The sequence below is a fragment of the Lepisma saccharinum genome, chromosome 6 (assembly GCF_977018435.1).
Source record: "Lepisma saccharinum chromosome 6, izLepSacc3.1, whole genome shotgun sequence".
Lineage (NCBI taxonomy): Eukaryota > Metazoa > Arthropoda > Insecta > Zygentoma > Lepismatidae > Lepisma > Lepisma saccharinum.
Genome location: NC_139234.1, coordinates 20,347,145 through 20,373,759, shown reverse-complemented (window position 1 = coordinate 20,373,759; position 26,615 = coordinate 20,347,145). Strand labels below are relative to the sequence as shown.

At 36.6% G+C, this 26,615-nt stretch overlaps 1 protein-coding gene across 6 annotated transcripts in view; it reads left to right on the top strand.

Annotated features, from left to right (window-relative positions):
* LOC145988615 (uncharacterized) overlaps positions 1–26,063 on the top strand; it is a 627,408-nt gene extending 601,345 nt beyond the window's left edge. For 5 of the 6 annotated variants that reach the window (XM_083123628.1, XM_083123627.1, XM_083123630.1 and 2 more), the window contains 4 exons: positions 2,461–2,579; positions 13,326–13,413; positions 16,833–20,606; positions 22,833–26,062. In XM_083123628.1, coding sequence (XP_082979754.1) covers positions 2,461–2,579; positions 13,326–13,413; positions 16,833–20,599 — 3,974 coding nt within the window. In that variant the 3' untranslated portion in view covers positions 20,600–20,606; positions 22,833–26,062. Of the gene's footprint in view, positions 1–2,460; positions 2,580–13,325; positions 13,414–16,832; positions 20,607–22,832 lie in introns of all 6 variants that reach the window. The other variant, XM_083123631.1, reaches the window with a different exon arrangement.
* The last annotated feature ends 552 nt before the right edge of the window (positions 26,064–26,615 follow it).

Genomic DNA, 26,615 nt, shown 5'->3' with positions numbered 1-26,615 from the left:
ACTACTAATTCGTTTCCAATGGACACGTCAAGGAATGCTGAACATTGGAGCAAACCGAAATAGCAAGGTCACTGGAGGCACTTGCTACCTGGGTGTTGGGAGGTAGCAATTTGCTACTTAGGGCCACAAGGAATTCACACGCTACCTCGCATCAATGTAGTCATCTGCTAGATCAGACAGGTGCCACGTGTAGAATAGCTTTAAGTGCATAATGTACAAAGAGATGGCTTATCATTAAAGTCATCAATGCTTATATAATTGTAAATTCGGTACATAATATTGTTTGCTGTTGTTGATATAAATTAATGTATAATAAATATATATCATTGTTAACTTTTCTGACCCTTCAGTCAAGTTTGACATGCAGTGTGAAAAACATAGATTGCAAGATGAGTCAATTGTGCTGTTATGTTGCTCCCTGCTACTCAACTCTGCTTCCAGGAAATGCCATAAAACATGCCCAACCTAGAAACCATGCATTGCTCCAGGGGTGCCCATCCCCCCCAAAGCCAATGGTGCAATCCCCCCAAAATCATGTCATGTGTCCCCCCCCAAATCATATCATTCGTGCCCTCAAACCATATCGTAATTCCCACAAAGTATTGTGACATCATGTCTACCGAAAGTAACTTTTTCCTTAGCTTTACTGAACACTTTACTTGATCTGCCCCTCCTCCCTAAACATTGGTGCCCATCACTCAAGACCGCCCCTAAAATCGTTCATCATAATCCCCAAAAATAGTTTGGATGAATACGTAATAATTGAGGTCCATTTGAATGAAATACTATGTTAAACTGTCCTAAGTTTTTAATTGTTCGATTTTCGAAAAAAGCTTAAAGCTTTGATTGGTTAAATTTACTTGCATATAAATAGTGTTTGTGAGTGGGTTTTTAAAACTCGCAATTTGAGTATTTAACACAAATTGTTACACAAGTTAAGATAAAGACAGAAAATTCAACCTTGGTAAACCAAATAACATGCTTCAGCCATATGACCGATTCAATTATTGTTTCACGAGACATCCCTAGCTAGAAATTCTTAAGCTCAGGGCGAAAATATAATACGGTTCCTCTTTCAGAGAACTCGCCTCTCCCTCACCTCGCCTCTTGGGGTAAATATAATTATTTTATTAACCCATAACAATAATTACGTGAATTTTATCTTCAGTGCAAATTTAAGTTGTTAAAGTAAAATTTTCCTGTGACAAAAAGTTAGAAATGCGGATTCGATATATTTTTGTTCCAAATGATGCACCTGTTTTAAATTAAGCAGTACAGCATACCAACACTAAGCATTATATTTTAAGAAGTGATGTTATTAACGAATATCAAGAATATCGCTTATGTCTTGTAATGCAACTGTAGCAAGTATAAAACTTCACATTCACCTCAGTAAAGCGCCAGCCATCATTCTCACAATACATTATTGCTAGCGAAGCGAGCAAGAAAATTGTAACATTTATTTCCTTGGAGGCTTTCAAGAATATTAATTTGATGAGGTGTGAATACTTTTAATCTTTTCCAGCTTCTCATTTGGCACGTTCGGGGTCGAAAACGTGTGGATATCATATCGCTAAGTACAGTCTCCAAAATTTAATGTTCGAACTCTCTCTCTCCACTACAGAAATCCCTTGAAAATCTAAGATTTAATTAACACTTTATCAAGAACTTCCTATCTTCCCTTTTAAATTTAATACTCAATCCTACCACCAAAATTTCCATGCCCATTTTAGACTTACTGTTGATATTGAAGAGTGAATATTACCTACTCAAAAATAAATAATTCTCAGTTTCCACACCAGAATTTCCGCTACAGCCTAAGACAATAGTAATACACAAGAATTGGATACCCCCTCAATTTAATGCTCAATCCCTCTAACTAAAATACCCGCCATAATCTAAGACCTAGAGTTGGATACTGAATCCCCCCCAATAACCCACGTGTCAATTAAGGCCTAAAATGTGAGAGTTGAATATTTCTCCCTCCCCCCTCATAATACCCTTAAACACTTTCTTTTCTTCATCTAATGGATTAAATACAGTGCATTTAAGGTGCAAAATTGTACATATATTTTGGAGAAATATATAATTATTTAAAGGGGAAGAATCCCCCCAAAAATTTCGATGGCACAACCTGTGCCATAATACCCCCTGTGGGCACCCCTGCATTGCTCCAATGTTGAACTTTCCTGGAGGCACCCATAAGAGTGATCCAATTTATACGTACAAATTATTTTTTAATGTGTCTGTTGAGAAATTTTAAAAAAATGTAAATTTAAAATGGACTCTGCTCTTAAAGAAATTGGTTGGTCATATTATGTGCAATGTGCATTTTATTGAAACAAAACATATGTAACCTTCACTATACATCATTAAATAAATAATATTCAGCCTTGGTATAAAAGAAATATTAATATGTTTTTTGTTATTGAATTAATTCATGATTCCTGTTCAATGCAGTTGACTTGGAGTTGGATGTTGGAGATACAGCACCCCTTAGTCACAGTGCTGCTCGTCACAAAATGGCTGTCAGACCCAAACGCACTCATGGGGCACCAAGGCACCGCAGATTGCAACAGGTATGAACAAATTTTGTTTTTCTTTTATCCATGTAGTCTGTGAACTGGAGACAATGAAGAATGTAAAAATATGTGTTATCACTTTTTTGTGTATCGAACTTTCTTCTTTAGTTTATTTATCTTAATTGTCATTGTTGTTGTTGTTGCAGAACCCATTTAGTCACAATGTTATTCTCATCATCTACAACCACCTTTACAGGAATGCCAATTGTATTTACTTCATTAAGTTTTTTGTATATATACCAAAGGGTAGGCTTAAATGTTGGAAATTTTTTGTTTATGCAAGTTTGATATATTAATCACCACTGAAATCTTTCTTCTTCTTTTTTTCTTGAGCAAATACATTTGTTTCATTACTACAAGGTTAAGTTTCTCTTTTGATAAGTTCCTTATTTTTCATAGGAAGATCCTTAAATGGAAAAAAAGGTAAAATTTCACATGGAAAATTGTGCCCCAATCAGTTAGTTGAATACTTTATTTTCATATGGGCAAATAACACTATAAAGTAAAGAGCAATTCAAAGAAATCACTGAAGAGAGCAAGAAATATTTATTGTACACTAAAATGTTTGCAGTCTAAGGTTATATATGATTTGGACATGCTTGCAGAAAATAAATAAGGCCATTGTTATTAAATGAAGATCATGCAGATAGCAGAGGCGCAAACACAAATTTTTATCTTGCGGGGGGCAAGTACCAGGATAAACGTACCAATAATAATAATAGTAATAATAATAATGCTGATAATAATGTTAATAATAATATTATTATTATAACATTATTATTATTATTGGTTTGCTTTATTTTACTTTGCTTCTTGTACCACTTTTGTCTAATTTGCGAAGATGGGTATGAGTGATGATATGATGTAATTGTTTGTGTTTTTGATGTTTTATTCACTACCACGAGTACTACAAATAACAAATATATTATGGTATATATAACAATGCACACCGGAGCTGCTTTTGCATAAAACGTCCGAGCAGCCACACTGTTCGCGCGCTCTCGCCTGACTGGCGCAACGTTATTACTGGCGTGCGTATAAAGAAAACAAATGCATGTTGCTATGCGCGCAATGCGCTGTGTTCTTGATGTGACATTTCCAATGAAAATAACACATGATTATCATACATTCTCCCCCCTCTTGGTCGTACAATAGACCAAAATAATATTATACTGTACTTCACTGTGACGTGATTACAATTAATCACCTTATAACTGCAAATTGTTATATTGACACTAAACTGCACTAAACACTAAACTATTGTTCAAAATTATCTTCGATGGGAAGTGGTACAATCTTGACGACTGGTCTTCTGTATACACCTCCTTTAGTCTTGACGTCGACGACTCGAACAAGTCCATCCTTACCAGGATATACTGCTTCGATGATGCCGAGATTCCAAACAAGGGGAGGAAGTCTTTCATCCTTCAGTATCACAACGGTACCTGCTTGAATCTTCTGCTGACGAGTCCACTTGGATCTCTGTTGTAGTCCATGTAAATATTCTTTCGACCAACGATGCCACAATTGTTGGTGAAACTGCTGAATTCTCTGCCATCTTGTCAGTCTGTTGACTGGTAATTCGGAGATGTCTGGCTCGGGTAACGAGGATAAAGGATGACCTATGAGGAAGTGACCAGGTGTAAGTGGGGTTGGATCTGTTGGATCTTGTGAGATTACAGAAATGGGTCTTGAATTTAAACACGCTTCTATCTGACACAATAATGTTGTCAATTCTTCGAATGTTATCGATGACTTGCCTACTATTCTTACCAAATGATGTTTCATTGATTTAACTGCTGCCTCAGCGAGTCCTGAAAAATGTGGTGATCCAGGTGGCATAAAGTGCCATTGTAGACCTTCTAGTGATAAGTAGTCCTGTAATTTCTTATTAAATGCTTCTGATTGAAATAATCGTAAAAGTTCTTGTAACTCTTTGTTCGCGCCAACAAAGTTGGTTCCATTGTCACTGTATATATTACTACTCTTTCCTCTTCGTGATGTGAAACGTCTAAGGGTAGCAATAAAAGCCTCAGAGGTGAGGTTGCTGACTGCTTCTAAATGTATCGCTCTTGTTGATAAACAAATGAATACGGCGACGTAGCATTTGGTAACTGTTTTGCTTCTTACGGTTCCTGTTTTGACATGTATTGGACCAGCGTAATCTACAGCCACATTGGTAAATGGTCTTGATGGTTGAACGCGAGCTGCAGGTAATTGTCCCATCAATTGCGACGAAGTTGTGCTTTTTAGCTTAAAACAGATTATGCATTTATGTAGTATTTTCTTAACTACTTGTTTGCCACGTGGAATCCAATATTTGTCTCTTAAATAACTTACTAATAGCTGTGGTCCTGCATGTAGAAGTCTTTTGTGCTCTGCTTCGACAATCAATTTTGTAAGGTTACTTTTTGGTGGTAATATCATCTGATGCTTGCTGTCAAATGATGATAATTGACTGTTATCCAGACGTCCTCCAACTCTTAGCATTTGATCTTTGTCTAAGAATGGATACAGTGTTTTCAAAGAACTTTTATTTGAAAGTTCGTGGTTCGAGTTAAGTTCTTCGATTTCCTTTGAATAGAACGCTTGTTGTGCAATTTGTATACATGTGTGTAATGCACGTTGCACTTCATTGGGTTTGAGATGTCCAATCAGTCTTTCATGAGAGTTCTTGAGATTGTAAATAAACCGTTGACAATATGCCACAACTCTTAATAATTTAGACAATTTTGAAAATTTGTCAATGATGTGAGTCTCTTTGCTCTGTATGAACAATGACAATGTTGATATTCGTCTCATTTCTGGCGCTTCATTTTCGAGTTTTATTGATGAATGAGGCCACCAATTTGAATTCTCTTTCAACCATTCGGGTCCTTGCCACCATAATGAATACTGTTTCATGATGCTTGCATCAACACCTCTTGATATTAAATCAGCTGGATTATCGTTTGAAGATACATGTCTCCAATTACTGATTTCTGTTAAATCCTGAATTCTAGAAACTCTGTTTCCTACAAATGTTTTCCATTTTGCAGGTGATGCTGATATCCAGGACAGAACAATTTGAGAATCTGTCCATAAATGTATGCTTTCAATTTGCAAATGCAATGCTGGCATTGCCTTATGCACGAGTTCTGCTAACAGTAATGCTGCACAAAGTTCTAGTCTGGGTAATGTTACTTTCTTTATTGGAGCTACGCGTGACTTTGAACATAGAAGTTTTACTGAAACTTGACCTTGCTGATTGATGGAACGACTATATAAGCATGCACCATATGCTTTTTCACTTGCATCTGAAAAGCCATGCAATTGTATTTGTGTCACGTTACCTTCTTGTAGTACAAATCTTTCGACGTTTATTTCATTGATAAGTGGAAGTTGCACTTGCAGTTTCTGCCATTCGGTAATTAATTCTGGTGACAGCTGTTGATCCCAATCAACTTCTTTCTGCCAAAGACGTTGAAGAAACATTTTGTATTTGATGACTATTGGACTAACAAGCCCTAATGGATCGAAAATGGATGAAATTACGCCTGATATTTGACGCTTAGTAGAAATGCTGACTGTTGTAGAACTAGAGGTAAATTTACTGCTAACGATGAATTTGTCTTCTACAGGATTCCAAGAAATTCCTAGTGTGTTTACTCCTTTTTGCGAATGTAATTGGACTGGAAAGTTATCTTCTCTGTATTCTGGTGGAATTGATCTTAATAACTCAGCGTTATTACAACACCATTTGCGTAATACAAATCCTCCTTTAGCTAGTAACTCGATGAGTTCGGCTTGCAATTGTGCCGCTTGTTGTACGTTTTGAGATCCACTAGCTAAATTGTCAACATAAAAGTCTAGCTGCTGCATACAGCGTGTTGCTAAAAATGATGCTGGTGCTGTCCCATACGTGAGAGTTTGTAATTCAAATATTTTGATCTGTTCGTTTGGCGTGTCTCTCCATAAGATTCTCTGCAACGGAGTATCATCTTGATGTACTTGTATCATTCTATACATTTTTTCGATGTCTGCCGTGAAAGCGATTGGATGTGTTCTAAATCTTAAGACTATAGACATCAAATCGGGTTGAATGGTGGGTCCAATCATGAGAATATCATTCAATGATTTTCCGTTGTCTGTCTTGGCGGACGCGTTGAATACGACACGTACCCTTGATGTAGAATTGCTAGGTTTTACTGCAGCGTGATGAGGCATGTAATACGTGACTCCTTCTGAGGTGTTACGTTCCTCTTCAACTTGTTTCATGTGTCCAAGTTCTTCATATTCATGCATACATTTTACGTAATCTTTACGTAATTCTGGTTCACGTTGCAATTTCGCTTCAAGTTGATGAAACCTGATTGAAGCTAGGTTGTATGATTGTCCTAATGTTTCTTTAGCTTCCTTGAATGGCAAATGTACCGTGAAACGCCCTGTATGGTCACGAGTGGTGTGGTTTACAAAGTGCTGTTCGCATGCCATTTCTTCTCTTGTTGTCACCGATGTTCCTAATTCTTCAAGCTCCCAAAAAGCTCTTATCTGCCTATTTAGATTGTCATCTGTCATTGTGAAACATGAAGTAATCGATGTATTGGCGTTACATTGTTGTGGGATGCGTCCTGATAGAATGAAGCCCAATTGCGTGTCTTGAAGTACTGGGAAGTTCTTTGGGTGAGTCATACGTTCTGGCTTCAATATTTGAAAGAAAACATCTGCACCTAACAATAACTGTATTTTGCCTGGAATAGCAAACGTAGGATCTGCCAATGAGATATTTTTTGGAATGTTCCATTCTTCATACGGAACCTTTTCTGTAGGTAAATTGCCCGTGATGGTTGGCAACACTGCACATTCTATGGTTGTAGAAAAATCGTTTATTGTGGATTGCAAACATACTTCAACACTTGATCTGGTTTCTGATGTGACACCATTTATTCCTCTTATTGGAACGACCCTTCTTTGTTTCGCGAGCCCCAGTTGTTGAACCATATCTGAAGTTACGAAATTCGATTGAGAGGCACTGTCTAATAACGCTCTACATTTTATCCATCTTCCTGTTCGATCTTTCAGTTTAACTAACACAGTTGCTAGCAAAACTTGTGACTGAGGTTTTCCCTTTATTGTGCAATACGAAGCTTGCGGTGAAGAAAATTCATTCTGACTGTACTGACTTGTGTTAGAAGGCTCTGAGTTATCAGAACGAGTATCTGATTGTTGCGATCTTCTTGACGCTTCTGTTGCGCGATCTACGTGCAATAAGGTGTTGTGGTTCTTTCGGCATTTTCTACATGAGCTTGATTTACATACGCTTGAAAAATGTCCTGTCTTTAAACAATTAATACAGATATTGTTGTCTCGCAAACATTGATATTTCTGCACTTGATTTGCATTAATGAAGTCTTTACATTTGTAAATAGCATGTGACAATTTACAAAATGGACACGTTGGAGACGACGTAGTGACGTATGCTCTTGTGAATTTGTCTTGCTTTGCATTAACGTACGATATTTTGCCTGCTTGTTTGTTATCAGAAGTTGAATTGACCGTACTTTTGATGGATTCTAACGCTTGGCATCTTTTTTCTAAAAATGACAAAAAGTCCTTCAAAGTGGGAAACGAAGATTTTGCGCATTGTAATTCCCATGCCTTTCTTGTTGTAACGTCTACTTGTGAAACGAAATGTTGCGTAAGAATCATGTCTTCTAACGACGCGTCTGTTTGTATCGCTCGAAGTGCATTTAGATTACTCGTTGCTGTGTTGACGAATTCCCTGAGTTCTGTTGCATTTTCTTTATGTACGGGTTTAATGTAAAGGATTTCATCTATATACGAAGCTGCAATCAACCTTTTGTTTGAATATCTTTCTAATAACAACTCCCATGCAACCTTGTAATTTGCTTCGCTGATCTGAAGATTTTCGAGACGCAACGCTTCCCCCTTGAGCGAAGTGCGCAGATACTGAAACTTCTGTATTTGCGGAATGTCTTTGTTGTCATGAATAAGCGAACGAAAGGTGTCTTCATACGCCAGCCAATGCTTATAATTCCCCTCAAAAGTAGGTAAATGCACGGTTGGAAGTTTCAAGTGTGAACTCGAAGCCGACTTTGTATTGTTTTGCAGCTTTGCTGTGTTATCGAGTTCGTGATCTTTAATGATTGTTCTCATTGTTGACTTAAGCGAAAAATACAGCTGTTCTATTTCCGCCCATACCTCTTCCTGACAAGAATCAGTAGACAAGATGTCTATCTCTTGCTGCACGTCTTGAATCTTATTCCATATTGTTTCTAAGTGCTGTAAACGGGTGCATATTTCCTCTACGTTACCATGTTCAATGTCAAAGGCATACAAACATACGTTACCATGTTCAATGTCAAAGGCATACAAACATACAAATGTTTGCATTCTTGTCATCTGTCCCTTTTGAGTTCCCCTTTGCTTTACTAACGATTGTAATTCTTCCATTGTTGTGCGTGTTTATTACGGGATACAAGGAAAACAAGGAATTGAAATTGACGTAAAAAGAGCCAGACATAAACAATGAGCATGCAACTGACCTGCTTGTTGCCAAGTCGCTGAAGTGTTTTCTGCGGCGCTCTACGATGCTGTGTGAAGCGATGCTTTCCGGGTGTCGCTTGTGGTCGATGCGGCAACGCTGCTGGATGAAACTGTGTAATCGCTGAAGTCTGCTGAATGATCGTTGCACAATCAACTTGTACGTACGCGTGATAATGTTTTTGCACTGATTCGTATCACTATGCGGCTCGACGGAGGACCATATGTTTGTGTTTTTGATGTTTTATTCACTACCACGAGTACTACAAATAACAAATATATTATGGTATATATAACAATGCACACCGGAGCTGCTTTTGCATAAAACGTCCGAGCAGCCACACTGTTCGCGCGCTCTCGCCTGACTGGCGCAACGTTATTACTGGCGTGCGTATAAAGAAAACAAATGCATGTTGCTATGCGCGCAATGCGCTGTGTTCTTGATGTGACATTTCCAATGAAAATAACACATGATTATCATACAGTAATTGATGAATGGACACTCACAAACATCCATTCCCAAGCTGGGATTCGAACCAGAGACCAACATTATTATTATTATTATTATTATTATTATTATTATTATTTATAGTAGTAAGTTAGTAGTAGTGTCAAAGACGTTATTACCCTCGTAAATTAAGCAAAAAGGGAGTAGAAGTTGGTGCTAAAGCATTTGTGTTTGAACAAACAATTTGAATTATATTTTCAACACCGTCAATTTCACATTAATAATGGAAAACGAGCACACATACTATTTTTGAAAGACAGAAAATGCTTGATAAATGCATTCCAAATATAATTATTTTTTACATTAACATGCATAACTTTCATTGATATATGTTTCACATATATGCAACATGGAGCGACGTGGACACTAAATTATGTTTCAAAGTTTCTTTAATACATATTATATACAAGATACATTATTTAAATACATTACACATACAAATCATCCATCTCACAATAAACGAAGAGCAAAATTTACATAAATTGTCTCTCAAATGTGCACGTTCCCTTTCCTCAAAACAATTGTTCATGCATTTAAAAGAAAATCAATTAAAACAAGTCTTATTTCTCTGTCCGGTAATTTACAATGCATTACAGAGAACAATATGATATATTGCGAGTGGAGCGAGCAAGAAAATTTTTGGATCCAATTTTTTTACAGGCTGTAATCAATATTGATTTAATAGGGTGCTAATAATTTCACAGGACGCCAATGCATTCTATCTTTTACAACTTTTGTGCCTCCCCGATAGTGTAGTGGTAACATCGTCGCCTTATAATCAAGGGGTCCCAGATTCGATACCCAGTGGAGGCACATGGCACAGTGGCTCGGATTCCACTTTAAACTGTAGGTCCAATCCCGATTAGCTTTTCTGTGCATAAAATGGACTTAAAACAAAAAATCATCAATCAATCTTACAACTTATTTTCATTTAGATCGTTGGAGGTTGGGGCCGACTCCCGCCGCCCCCTAGCTACGGTTCTGAACTTGATAGACTAAGAAAAGCAGGCATTGCGAGCGAAGTGAAGAAAATTTTACGAAACTTATTTTTATTTCATAAAATTTCAAGTTGTGGGCAGTAATTGCCCCCCCCCCCTTGCAGGTACACTTGGCCGTCAATGTTTGCCCCCCCCCAGAACTCATTTCAGGCCAAGGTTTGGGAGGGGCCAATGCCCCCCCTATGGTTGCACCACTGGCAGATAGTACCAACAAAACTTGCAAAGGTATGTTCGTTCTCCTGTTTTCTATGATAGCACAATATTTTTTCAAGGACCTAACGAAGGCATGGAGTACACAGAATCCATTTTTCTTCAAAAATTATATTCATGTAACGCAACTGTGCAGTAGACACATTCTTTGTAGCACTGTCTTCATCTGTGGACACCAGTGGTGTATTCTCAACATTTGCCGTGGTATACAACAATAATTCTTATTTATTGTGTATATTTATTATATAGATTATTATTATATCTAGGGCCGCGGTGGCTCAGTCGGTAACGCGTCTGACTACCATGCTAAAGGTCCCAGGTTCGATCCCCGGCCGGTTCAAGTCCGGGAACTTTTATAACGGTGGAAGCGGCCCCGGCACCTACCCAGCGTCGAATAACATGGGTACCTGGGGGAAACCCTGGGGGGTAAAGGCGGTCACGGGCGTGATGCTGATCACATCACCCCCACTCACGACCGGATCAAGAAAGTGTGGGCGTTACCCCCACACCCCCTATACGCCTTCATGGCGTGGTGCTATGCACAAGGGAACACTTTACCTTTTTTTATTATTATATCTAGATTATTATCTAGATTAATCAGGTACAATAGGAATATAAAACACCAATGCAGGTATGCAAGTAAAACAAAAACAGAAGTTCTGAAACTTCAAATATTCCGGCAATTTCTGTGTATATGAAAAAAGTTGGTTTATCTGTGGTAAACATGGTAACATGGAAGAATGCCACTGGTGAGCTCAAGATAAATTTCATCAAAAGAATCCCTCTCAGAGGTCTCATGTTACTTTGTTGTATGTGAATTACTGTTTTTGGATATTATTTTCCTACATGCAGAAGGTCTTAATGACATTTCCACTAAGTGTCGTTGAAGAGCTATTCACACCAGGCTGTGGAATCATTGAAGACTGGTGGGATGAAGATCTTAATTCACATACACAAATATATAATGTATATATTATATGGCATACATTTTTATTATGTACTTGTAACATACAAATTTAAATTAGTAAATAATATATATATATATTATTAAATATTATATATGAAGGAATTAATTAGTTACTTTTATGTATGGTATGCGCCAAAATATACAGTACTGAAACTCTCACATCTTGAATGCACATGTGCATTTGTCGATGGGGCAAAGATCCAGCCACATGTGTTCTCAGTAGTGAAAAGGAAGTTGTGTTGTGCAGTTGTTGTTGGAAATGAGTGTCTCGATGGAGGAAAGCAATTCATATTCAGGAGTAATTAACTCACAGATGATGACAAGGTAATGTTCAATTTTTCTTTCTTTATTTCAGTACTGTATATTTTGGCGTACACTGTATAGCAGATATTTATAAAGTGGCAAACTAATTCCTTTACCAACTGGTTAAATATGTGAGTAAATTGCAAAATATTTGTCTTGCATTATTGTTTGACTTTTATTGAACATATAGATCTGTTAATGGTCTCTCTCTCTCCCCCTCCCCTCTCTCTCTTTTCTGTCTCTCTCCCCCTCCCTCCCAGAGAGACAGATATTATCCTTCATTCTTTCAATCCACCAAACTTCCCAGGGAGCTACAGTGGTAGCTACAGCTAGGGGTAGAGGCAGCCAGAACATGATGCTGATCACATCACCTCCAAATTGGTTCTGCTGCACAACCAGAACCTTTTTTTGTCGCACAATTTAAATTTAGTAGAAGTTGCATATTGTTTCATTGAAGAAAACTTCTTGGACCGTATACAAATTGATCCAGAAAAAAAGGTTCCTGGACCGAATTAAAATACTTCGCAGCTAAAAAAGTTTCTTCACGGTCCAGAACCCTTTTGCACTTGCTGATTTTCTCTCCTGGAACTTTAACAACCTTGTGCGTGAGGCCCTACTCCCACATCTCCTAGATGTGCCTTCATGGCATGTTGCAATATTCATGGGGAACTTTACTTTACTTTTACCAAAGTTCTCGGGTTCAAGTCCTGGCCTGGGCATGAGTGTCCCTTCACCAGTTTCATCATATCATTGTTCAAAGAGGAACAGGTAGAACAAATTAATAAATATTAAAGTCCAATGTTTGCATATTTCAGTAACAGAAGTTCATTCATAGATATGAGAGAAGTTGGAAGGATTCAGTAGTAAACAAAATGCAAATGAGAATTAGAACATAGTATATATTTGGAAAGTGATATAAAGAAAGCATTGCATTAAACTCCTATATCACTGTGTGGTTTTGGCACATATGGCTGAACTAAATATCACGTTCTGTTTAAAAATCGAGTCATGAGAAAAGTGTTGGAACTTCGAGAGGAAATATACAAGTTTTATTCAAAGAAGTACATTGTCTCTATTCTATTAAATCATGCAACTATATTTCTCGTCTTGTTCTTATTATTTATTACAAATCCTGAATATTCACTAATTAGTATTGAAAATGATACTAGAAAAATATTACTAGTTGGTTAATGTTAACTGTTGTTTAATTTTAGCTTGCAGCTGCGAACTCATTGCCAGCAACACCAGAAGTGAACGAAGAGTCCTTAAGAAGTAGTAGTCCAGAACATGCTAAACAAAGTGGTAGGTATATACATTACAAAGAAAGGAAAATGTGCAACAGTGCACAGTCTGTTTGTATATTTTCATGCCATTCCTATGTATGTATATTGTCTAAATTTGAATGGAATATGAGATTTGTATGTGTAAACCGAAATGATTGATCCCAATAAAACTGGTATCTAGTTTCTTTCAGCCATTTAGTTCTTCTTTTCACTGTTTACATGTGAGATGAGGTGTCTCAACTACTTTTAATAATAATATTTCTCCACATCTCATGGAAGATACCATTAAAGCAAGATAATCTTTAGCAAGTACTCCGATTAATTAAGCATGTTACTCTTGACATCAGTGAGCAACTATTAGCTGTTATGTGATTTAACTTGATTCATGTTGTTAGCATAATTATTCAAATGGCTTTTGAAATATTGTACATTTTCATTTTTAAATGCTATTTATTATTAAGGTTCTCATGTTAAGAAAGTTCATTATTGGGGACATTGAATATTTAAATGTATATTTCTAATTATTACAGTTTTTATGAGAAATTTATTTCAGTATTTATCTTTTTTCATATACTGAATAATAACCTTTGGCATGTAACACATGTATAGCAAGCATTCTCTTCTGTTTGGGCTATGAAGGGAAATATCTTTCTGGAGGGAGGGGGAACAATTTTTTTTTTCACGGGGACAAACAACATTTTCCTTGGTGGAACAATACTTTATTTGAAAAGAAAAGAGAATTACATTTATTTTACTTTCCATGTAAAATGCCCAATGAACAGAATGAAAATTTTCACTACTCATTTTCCGGGGGTGTGGAAGTACCCCTTTCCTCACTGGATATGCCAATTCAGTCAATATTTTTGGTATTTTGATCAGCTAAGACAGTAGTTTTGACCATTTCCCCATTTTCTATCTGTGCAGTGGGATCGTTATAACCCAGAAGTATCTGTGGCTTGGCTGTACCTAAATAATTTTTGAAAATAATAATAGTATTAATGTAATTTTGAGTTGTTACATTTCACAGTTTATAATATTAATTGTTTTTGTGTGGAAATAGAATAGAATAATATATAGATTAGCTATATAGGGTAATTTTTTCAGATGTTATACAAACATGGCTTTTGCTATTTTGTGAAGTGTTTGCATTTATGTTACATTTGCCAAATTGCATGTAGAAAAACCTTGAAATTCTAGGAGTAGCAAAATTCAATACAGATATTGTCAATTATGAAATCGGAAGAATCATACTGCCAGCTTCTGTGCTGGAATGGTTATCTTAAATTGCTATGACACCAGGAGTTCCAGGTTAAAACCCCAGTTAATTATCCATCATCATTCATCCACATCATTAACCCATGAGGTAAAGATGTGACTTTAAACAATGAAAATAGAAACAGGAAGCTTTGTACTGAATGAGTTCATGGAATCACCTTTACTTCACATGCAAATGTGCACATCTAATATATTTGCCTTAATCAGAGAATGAATGAATACATGCATACATATATGACCAAACATGTTATGACTTGCTCTCAAAAATACAGTCCGTTCATGATAACTTGAAAGAAGATTGCAGTCGTTATGTCGCAAATGGATTAATCCATAACTGCTAAATTACTTTTCATATGAAGTTACATCAGTGGTGATTCCTCCATGTAGGAAGTGAGGAACTTCCTACAGTTTCATTTCTACTTATTTCCAGTTTTCTGCTTTTTAAGAGTTTAATGAGCGTTATAAAATTTTGAGCGCAATCAAGGTTCGCTACTTGACTGTCAAGAGTCAATGTGCTAGCTATCACCCGCTCGTTCCACATCTGTTGCCCAAAGACTGCCACTGAGGAACCTTTCTCGTCATCCTACAGGCAGATGGGTGAGGGGCTGTGCAAGGGAGGGTGGGGGTTTGCCCAGTTATACGGTCCACGAGGAAGATCCCGTGGGTTCCTCAACAGTGATGCTAACTCGAGCATAATGGTTCTGAATCTAGCAAAATTTGAACTTCTTTGGCACCTAGCACTCGGTGTGTTTGGCATAATGGAAAATCCAGCATCATCTCAAAAACTGGCGTCCCTGGGAAAAAGAGAAATTCAATTCTAATGAAAATGTTTTGAGGAAATATTTAATTTTAAGAAAATCTCCAGATCTTGTTTGTACTTCTCTAGTGGACTTGTTTCAAAAACAGAAGGAAGTATGCCGACCAAGGGACAAGCTTTTACAGACCCTGATCCATCCTCTTGTTTTCATCTTTTCTTTATCCTCCCCGTTTAACAAGGGAGGAACATTTCATAAAAGGAAAAGGACCGCCGTTACCATTCATGGAATTTTCTTCAACTTTTTTAAAGCACTATGTTAACCATTTTTTTTTTGAATGGTCGAAATTCCTAGTGTTGCTTAACTACAATAAATAATCAATATTGCAGTTCACAACTCCAAAATAGCATGATACAATTGAACTTAAAACTACTACAGTCATAAGAAAATTATAATAATAATTGTATAATAATAATAATAATAATAAAAAACTGTAGCATAATTTTATCACATTTAGCGTAATTTATGAGTTGAAACAGCACCTTTTCTTATCAGGAGGTTCTTAATCCACACATGACAGGCAGGGAGGGCCTTCAGCTAACATTACAAATCCAATGGCTAATCCAAGCTACAGGCGATACGTCACTGTGTAATTGAACGCAAATGTGGAGCGATTCTTTTCACTAATTAAGAAAATTATCATAAAGCATTCCCAGCATTAGGATAATTTACATGGGCACTTAATCTGCTGTCTTCTACGGCAAGTGCCTCCTCCCTTAGACCCCCTCTGCAGGTGCCCTTGCATTATATTATGCTTATAGTCAATAGCTTCTTTTCTTTTATTTTTTTTTTAAAAAAAAGGTGTATGTAAAACTTGGTAGAATCAAATAGCATTAATTCACTGAATTGTCAAGGTTTTTCTACATTTGTATTATATTAAGGCTGAGCTGGTCCTTTAGCTGCCACCAGGGCATTTTTTTCCTAAGTTTGCTCTGCTGTGATGTTAAAAAATCCAAAAAATTACATCAGCTTAGAACTCTTTCTAGAGCATTGACATGCATTTTCATGTGGTTTGCTTCTACTGTTATCTAGATATTATCAATAGTGTAATAGACTTATGAAATCACAAAACTATGGATAATATCTAGATGCAGCAAAAATGAACCAACCGAAAATTCATGTCAAAGCTCTAGAAGAAATTCTAAGCTGATGTAATTCTTTTATTTTTTAACATAGCGACAGTTTTTTGAAAGGAGAGCAAAATTAAGAAAAAAAATTGCCCAGGTGGTAGCCAAATGTCCAGCCAAGCTTTCAATTATAAATCTGTAATTTTATAAAATTGCTTTCTTCTTGCCTTTGCAATGCATGCTTTATGCTGATGCATGTTCTTTTTCTTTACTTCTTTCAGAGAACACTGGCTATGCTAATAACCTCTCTGAACATGTGTTGTCCCCTGGGCTTTCTGCCTGCACAACTGCTGCTGCTTCCAATATCGCTAAAGAAAGCATGCAAAAACCTCATTCTGGCCTCACTGAATGGCAGCTGAAATCTTCATCTCTTCCTCCGGGTCTCGTGATGACCACCAGCGAATCTTCGGTGAAGATATCTCGGAGTAGGTCAAGTGCAGCTAATGGCAGGAAATCAGAGGCTGAAGTTGCTACTCAATACAGAATTAGTACTTCAACTTCGGTTGTAGAGTCGGAACGGTTCTTCACGAGCTCCTCTATTGTGGAGGAACCTGTGAAGTCGCGTGAACTGGGTGGTGTACTCAGAGAAGATGAAAGCCGACATTCTGGACTGGATGCAGAGGAGAACAACAAAGATAGAGACGACAGACGCAGGTGTGAGAAGAAGAAAGATAAGAATGTCGAAGAACCACCTTTCTTAGCCAGACTGTGGGCTAGAAGAAGTGGGAAAAAGAAGAAGGAAAAGGACAAAATGGACGAGAAAGCTGATTCTGCAGACGAACTGGATAAATTGAATGGTGAAGTTCAGCAGATACCATATGCCGAAGAGCCTATAGTTGTTCATAAGCGTATGAGTGAGAGAGGACATTATATGAACGAGGCAAACCTGGAATACAATTTTACATCCTCACATCCTAACAAGTACTACGGTAGCAAGCAGTATGGTGTGAAAGCTACATCGTATACTGGGAAACTCAGTGCAGCAGCTCGGCAAAGAGAAGAGCCGATTATTATTCCTCCAAGTCCGGAATCTTCTCCGCAGGTCGATGAGGATCTTCCTGATGCAGTGTTGCATGAAAATGAGAGATACAAGATGGATGTGACGTATCCCATCCAATCTAAGCATAATGCAGGCTTTGATTCCCAAACACCCAGTCTCCTTGCATCGTCGGAACCAATATACCAGAACACGAAAATGCAGTATTCTGCATTCTCGCATAAAGACGATGTCGGTGTCTTGTCCACAAAAAGTACAAGTATTGCATACAAGAAGAAGGGTTCTGACTCGAAAGAAACCTCACAGACATTTGATTTCACGAAGTCGCACGAATACTGTTCAGGGGAAATGGAAAGCAGATCTAGAGCAAACATAGCTGGACTGTCCTCCTATCAGCAGAGAATCACTCACGTTGGTAATGGACTGGAGCTTTCAAAGAATCATGAAAATCAAACAAATTACAGTGCAGAAAGCAGTGTTAAATCTCATGCTTATCAGAAGACTTCTAGGTCATCGCTTACGCCTGAAGACAGCCCAAGTTTCCCTGTAACCATCAAAGGCGATGCTTGCTCCAAAGCAATTAATGATAAAAATGCAGATTTGTATAGGCATGATATACCCCAGCACAGAAACAAAAGAATGAAGAAATCAATTAGTTTAGGAAACACACCAGAAACTAATGACTTCCCCATGTTGCAGGAGCAGTATGCAAGCAAAACATCCACCGACAGTCTTAGCTCAGAAGCCGATGTATCTGGCCTGTCTGATGCCGATACTCCAGAACCTATTTCAAAATTCCTTCCTCAAGTAAAGCTAGAAATAAAGAAAACAAATCGAAAAACTAGTGCACCTCTAAAAATTAGTGTCCAAAACAGAGATAATCATATTGAGTATGGCATCAGTGACAGCTTTAAAGATACTGCTGAGATGTCACCTCACATTCTAGACAATAACAGGAAGATCACTTCTGTTTCTGTTAACGAATCCTCACTGGTGGGCACTTTAGACCCCGATGCTGAGATAACAAAAACTACTACAGAACTCAGCAGTTCCTCACCCAAGACTGGTTCTTCCAGCACCAACATAAGTACAGGTATTTCATCTTCAGATACCAGACACATTTCAGTGCCTCAGTTATCAAGTGATCCCTTAGATTCTGCACCTTTAACCCAAAAGCCCGGTGAAAATTTGTCATCCATGAAAGATAACGTTGAGGAGAAGATCGAAAGCGTGAAAATAAATGTTAAACATCAATCAAATTCTACACCTGTTACACCAACATCCATGCATCAAGTAAAGATCCGATATTATCCCAAATCCCCAGATTCTACTATTCCTCTAGATTCTCCTAAACCTCTTGAATCATCTCGTTTGTCGTTCAGTGTTAAAAATGCTCCTGAGATTTCAAAACCTGCTCCACCTCCGAAAGACCATCTTTCCAATACTCCTCCGTACAAGAGTCCAACTGGGAAAAGGGATGGTATGGTTACAGCAAAGGAAACCACAGTTAATGTGCCAGAATTTTTAAGAGTTCAGTTACACCACGTGGACAACAAACCTGCTAAGAATGTTATCTTCGATACAGACAAGGAGGACGGAAGCAAAGTTGAGACGAAACCACCACCTACGCCAAAAAGCAGCCATAATTCAGAAAAGGTGGATGAAAACAAGGAAGCCCCAGAAGTAAAAGCAGCTGAATCTTCACGCAAACAAAATGTAATATCTGTTCTTCCTGAAACTGTACCTGTTACCCTTGTAGAGAAGCCTATAAGGAAGAGAAGTGTTCTTAATGAGGTAGCTCCCATTAAGCAAGAAGAAACTATATCCACAGAAGCTCAAAATGAAGCTGAAGATAATTCAGCATCCAATAGGAATTCACAGGATGTTGAGAAAGCAGTAGAAAACATTGGCTTACCTAGTCCTCGAGATGTCAAGGCCATATTTGAATCAGGTTCAGAAAGGGAGAGAAGTTCGTCTATTGTGTCTAGCACCAGTCAGGCAAAGGATAGTGCAGTACGTAAGTTATCTAATGTCTCCATTTCTTCAATCAGCTCCACGGTGTCCTCTGTAAAACCTGTCTTGCGAAAGCAGTCCAGCAGTGTGGATACGGTTGCTACACCCTCTCCAGCTCAGGGTTCTAAAAATGCACGGAGGGCCTCTAGCACGGAATCATCCGAACATATTGTTCTGGTAGAGAAGCACTTATCGAGTGACTCGAGCTGCTCGGAGACAGGATCTGATGTTGTACTCCGCAGGAAAAATCCAGGGAAAGACGTTCCCAGGAAAGACGACGAGCCAGAATTGTTTAAAGTGTTTGCTCGTAGGTCTTTGAAGCTGAAGGACAGTGAAACGTGGGAAAGCCAACCTCAAGTTCAGCAACAGAAATCTAGAGATAGTGATAAGGAAAACGAGGGCAATGAAAGCCAGGAAATCCAAGTCAAGGAAAAGAAGATAAAAGAACCTTTAACAGAATCGAAGCTTCATTCTGAGACAGAAACTGTGAAACCTGCAAGCATAGCACTCAACAATAACAACAACAATAATAATAATAACAACAATCTTAGCAACACTAATAATAACACAAAAGTCCCAAAATTTCAGAGATGTTTGAGTGTAGGGTCAAATAACGACTCGCTTGGGAACGATGTCTTAAATATTCTACCAAACAAGAAGGACATTTACAACAGTCCAGAGAAGCGATTAAGAAACAGAACAATACCCGAGACACCAAAGATAAGTCAGAGTAGTGATGACAAACACAAATCATGGAAGAATTCGTACAGTTCCGACAAAGACGATATAAAAAGGAATGATGCCAAGAGACCAAGTTCTCTGGAAATTCCTGCAGCTGAGACAAAACCATCACCTCCCAATGTGAATGGTAATGAAGAGGAGGAAACCATACCTCGATTCAAGACGAAAATCCAGCAGAGAATGGAGGAATGGGAACTCCGTGCTCAGCAAGCCAATAAGAAAACATCTGTACCATAAAGACCAAGTAAGTACCACAATGCATCTCTTTTTTTTCATTAAGCCAAAGCAATGCTTAGGACTTAATATTTAAGTTGAGTGTTTTACAATTAGTAAGGCAGGGTAATAGATAGCTGTATGAATTTTATACTATCCTATTGGCAAACTGATTAAAATAATTGTCGGGTTAGAAGACATGGTTAGTTTAAGCCTACTTACATCCAAATTTAGAACATTTATTATATGAATGTTAAGTTACGAATTTAAGAAAGAAAAGCAATGTGTATAATGTGTATGGGTAGATTCTCGAAACAATGATTGTCTGGGCTCATGTTGCAACTCTGGTTCTAGTTCTTTCATGAATGCACGTACAGATGACTCTGTTTTTTATAAAAATCACTTTCTTTCCTAAACATGGGCATTGTTTTAAATCGTGTAAACAACATGTAGGCATCTACTTTCAATTTATTAATTGGACAAATCTTAAAACTATTGGCCAGCAAACTATTTTTTTATAAATTGTGACATCTTTGAAGTGTTATTTTCCTGTAGTTTACGGTTATTACAAGCATAAGAAAACAGTTTGTCAGGAGAACACACGCTCCTTTCATCAGACATTTATTTTCATTTTGACTAAAGATACAGTTATAACAATGGTTAGTAATTTTTAAACAAAAAGAATCTGTTATATAATGGATGTTGTCAATGTTACATGTTCTGATGAAAGGAGCGTGTGTTCTCCTGAAACGTCACAAAGAAAAAACTGTTTTCTTATGCTTGTAATAACCGTAAACTACAGGAAAATAATTCTATCATGCAAGCAATGCGTACATACAAGAAAAACTATCTTTGAAGTGTTTATTACAAAATGTACAAGGTAAATATTAGTCTGCATTCGGAAATATTTTGTTTATCAGTTTTGAATGTTGTCAGTAATGTGGCCAAAAAGAATTAGCCTGGATGTTAGGCTTGTACAGGATAAGATAAAAGTGACTCTGAATTTTTCCGTTTAGGCTAGAGTTGAAATGCAACTTAGTTTAGGACCATGCTAGAATCGCAGTAGAAACTTGTCCTGTTAAATTTGATTCATGTCATAACATCTCAGAAATCTTACATAAGAAATGGGGTCAATCAGTACTAGGATTCTATTAATTTCAACCAACTTTTAGGAGATTTATTTTCCAATATGGATAAGCATTTCCAATGGGTACCTCAAAACTATTTGGTGAGGCTAAGAATGCTAAGAATATTTCCTACGCACTTCATGTAATTGTAAAAGCACAGGTGGACTTAACCAAAACCAACTTGACTATACAATTTTAAAAATAACATTCTTTTCACATTACCTTAATTTCTTAGGTAGTTCCATGCACAATTTAATCTTGCCTATGTTTGTTGTTAACTATTAAAACATGGTTACCAACACCACACTATATTCCGTACAGAAGTTGGTTGCAATTAATAGACATATCAAGCAAGATGTCACTATCCTTTGACTCATTATAAATTTTCAGGTTTCATCCTTTGGGTGATGAAGGATGGGGGGAAAAGTTTAAAATAACATCTACAGAGATCTTTTGTATATATTCAAAAGTTTATGTACTCTGTGTACTATTTCTATAATATTAACCTGTTGCAATATAGTCTACAAAACCATATAATAGTTTTTGGTCGTTCATTCAGAAACAGTGGCCCAAGGCAATAAACATTTTCTACAAAACTTGTTTGAACCTAATAGGCCTATCAAATAAGACATTGACTTGTTCCCATTTAAAATTTTTGAGATTATTCATAGATAGGGTTTTCTAAAGTTCAAAATACCACCATTTGACTCAACCCCTAAGTTTTCATACAGTGACATTCAGAATTTGTGCACTGCCTTATCATGTTTAAATATATTAAGCTGGAATAGATTTGACCTGTATATAAATGTTCCAGTATGCCCTGTCCGTTCTTGATTCCATTGAATAATGTTACATACGTGCAGAAGGTCATCAACTGCCCACCCGCTGCATGCTGATGGACACTGTACAGCTGCTATTCCTTCAGATCAGTGAGTCAGGTTTGTTCAAGACAACAGCTGCTTAGGGCAGGAGTGGGTGGGTATTTCTTCCATTAGTGTGGGTGGGTAATGGATCACATCTGCACCTCTAATTGGGTCTAAACCTTTCATAAGTTTAATACATATTTTAAAGTTTTGAAAATGTTTGTAACAGAATTCATTAATGTGGTGTTTCTGTTCTGCTTTTCTTAGCCAGTCTGAAGAAGAGAAAACTGTTGACATGTTGGCAGTGGAAAATGTGATAGTGTTTATGTTTACAAACAAAGGAGTGCCCTTTTGTCAAATTTGTGACATTATTGTTTGTAAAAAGTGCTTGAAGAATTGCAGTGGACCAATTTGATACTAAGCTGGGCTGTGATGGAAAAATGCAGGTAGACGAGTGCCTAACTTAATAAACAAATTGTTGTTAAACTGTTTGGGTTTACTGTTACCTGTGGATAAACATTGTTGAATTGTTAAGAGGTTAGAGGAATTCGTGAGTGGTGAGATCACACATTCTCAAGAAAGTTTGTGGTGACTGTGAGTAAGTCGTGATCCATATCAAGTGTTACACTTTGTGGCATAAGAAAATCATATTGCATTTATTGATATGGTCATTCCTTTGCCTTTCGAGATAATCTAACATGGATGTCATCTGAAAGCAAGTAGTTTCCTACCTGAAAATTTAACTTTTTTAAACTGTTATAGAGAGAAAGCTGGGTGCTTTTATACTTTCAATGTACTATTTTAATTGGAGTGTGCATCTATTTTTTGGTGGTTGGTGTTTTGTGTCTTTCTCTCTATCTCTAGCATCAAATGAATATTTCACAAAGAAATTTTAGTCTGATGACGAAATCTTGAGGTAGTACATATGTGATATTTGGTTTTAGCTCCTGAATACTTGCATATACTTCTTTTAACATGTCAGTTGAAGAGATGTTACGGAAAATCATTTCGTAATAATGATTGTGATATCGAAAAAGCCTTTTATCAATAGCGGTATTCCTGTTGACATTATTTTGTCATAGTTGAAAAAATGTTTAGGCTACATATATGTAATATTTTATTTACATACTTGTGTAATAGTAACCTCCATATCCATCGTGTTCTGTAATGCACCATTTTTTATGTGTAAAACATACTAAAAAAATGTTCCTTTTATGCGGAAGTACATGTAATTTTTTTTGTGTTGGTAAACTTTATATTTTTTAAAGTATTTTGTGCACAAAAATCACTACGTTCATCACTATCAAAGTTTAGAAGTTCATTGTGAGGAACTTCCATACTTTGCAAAGTCACACCATTATGTATTTAAGAAATATATTGATTTTTTATTTAAAACAATATTGAAGAAGCATGCACTTTGCTCCATTCTGGTTAAGACTGGCTGACAAAAGTGCGAAAAGGTGGGCTGTGAAACCGATTTTTGATCGTATCTGGTTTTATGTGCAGGGTATGTTGACATAACTTAAAAGTGGACCAACAGAAGAATATGCAGTCTTCAAGACTATGAATGCCATATCTTAAACATAAGAGTTTCATCATAACAGCTTTATCATGAATAAATACCTACTTAACATGTAATGTGCTATTCTGTGTTTCTGTGGAAGCATAAACAAGAGATGAATACTGGTAACAGTGTTAACTAAATATAGCACTAGTCTTAAGCATATTAATATCATTACAAGAAAGCTATTGTTTTTCTTTCTGTTACATTTGTACATACTTTGTTGTACATAAGTGTGAGTGTGTGTTATGTGTATATATTATTATATATATAAAAGAGAAATTAATTCTTAATTTAGCACAATGAGGTACTTGTCTGCGATTTCAAATTTGATAGTTGAGTCACACCAATTATTTTTTCCATTAAACTGTTAAAATTAAGTCTGCTTAGGAGATATAAATTCATTGCTGTCTTTTTACTTTCACATTCATGGCATATTTGCTATGTAAAAAGATATGAATCAAGTACTTGTGTGTTCTGTGTGAATTCATGTAAGAGAATATAATAATAATTATAATATTATCACTTAAGTGCCTCTGTTGGTACTTATGCAGTACTGCACAGTACTAATAACAGTAACTGGTAATCTCTGTCACATAATTACAAAATTTCTAAAATAACCAATGTATTGTACACTTCAAAATACTTGTATGTATTTTATAAATATAAGCTCAACACCATGGCACTTAAACAAAACAATTTGTTTAGGAGGAACATGTCTTTCTAATGAGCTGAAGCTATGAAAAATAATGTGTTCACAAAGTGTTGCTTTATAGGTAAATTTTATTTTCAAAATTTGTTATAATTGCATTTTGCAATCGAATCCACACAATTGTACATTAAAATAAATCTATGGTAGAATTGAAGGAACACTATATAATTCTAATGCATGCATTGTTGAATTGTAAAATTGACTGTAAATTTGTGGCAGCAGCTGAAAAGATGAAGAAATATATGTACAGGAAAAAAATCATTATGTTCATGTTAAAAACAAGTCCCATCTTTCCTCATGTTATGAAAAGATGGCCAAATTCTGCAAGAAGAACGGGGCAGCAATGAACTGAAAATAAAATTCTGCTGTAGCTCTTTTGTTAATGTATCCCATACCAGATTATTACAAAGAAAAGAGTAATTACATATTACAGGATAAATATTTATGTATACATGAAATGTACTTACTTAAAAATCATCATCATCCTTCGCCGTTTCCTGCCTCTGGCTGAGTCGGCATAGAAGTCAAGCCTCTCCATTTTTTCTGGTCTTCCACCACTCCCTCTCTTTCCATAGTGTTCCAATCTTGTCCTCTTCTCCTAACACTCTCCACTATCTGCTCTTTCCACTGACATCTTGGTCTCCCTCTAGGCCTTATTCCCACCCCTTGTTCATTATAAGCTCGTTATACATGAACTGGTTTATTTTATTTGTTTAATTTCTGTGACTGTTGTCACCATCAACATTGGAACTTGTAGTTATCAGTTTGGTGAGCTTCCGGCTTGCACTGTTAAGCCAATGGCTGCTAGGTTCACTGTTGCTGCTGCTGTGTCATCTGGCACTGATTAGTTTTACTTGCTCGAGTAGCAGAAGTCAAATGTGGTGGCCTCGTCCATGAGCAATGTTTAGTTCACGAATGAGAAATATATAATGGCATGTGTTTCCTTGATTTTTGTATGTACTAGGCTGTATGCTACGTGCCTTTCTTGCTGATATCGGATGACACAGCAGATAGTCCAGCAACAGCAGTGCATCTAACAGCCATTGGAGTAACAGCACAAGCCGGAAGTCCACCAAACTCATCACGGTAAGTTTCGATGTGGCTGGTGACAATGATCACCAAAATTAATCAAATGAAATAAACTGGTACTCAGATACATAAATAAATTTCATGTGTCTATAAAAAAAATGATGATAAAGTCTGTAAATTAGCTCTTTTTTGGGATAATTGTGATGACAAAGATCAACTATCCTGAGTCTGTTGCTATAAGAAAATTATGTAAATTCTCTTTGAAGATTTATTGCCAGTTCTAAACCTCAAATGGGAAGTTGCCTCATCCACCCATCTTAATTGTGTAAATTATTGTTTAGAATATTTTTTTCAGTTTTAGGAACTTCTTAAAATGAAAAAAAGATAATGAACATAAAATCACTGTAATTGGAATATCCAAGTCTCAAACAATAAACACAACCTTCTTGGTACAGATTTGTAAATAAAAAAATATTGCAACATTGAATCGTAAAGTACACTTTTAATAACTTTCAAATGTGGAAAACAAATTTTATTCAGGCAAGTTGCGTAAAAGAGTCCACTGGGATTTCTATATTCATATTCTTTATTTCCATTAACCCATGTTCATAGGTATGGAAATTGTCATAAAACAATACATACAGTAATAAAATATTAATACAATTTTAGACAAGGATTACAGTACTGATTTTAAGAACTACTACATGAAGGACCAAACCAATAACACACTCATCATGTTTTAATAAAT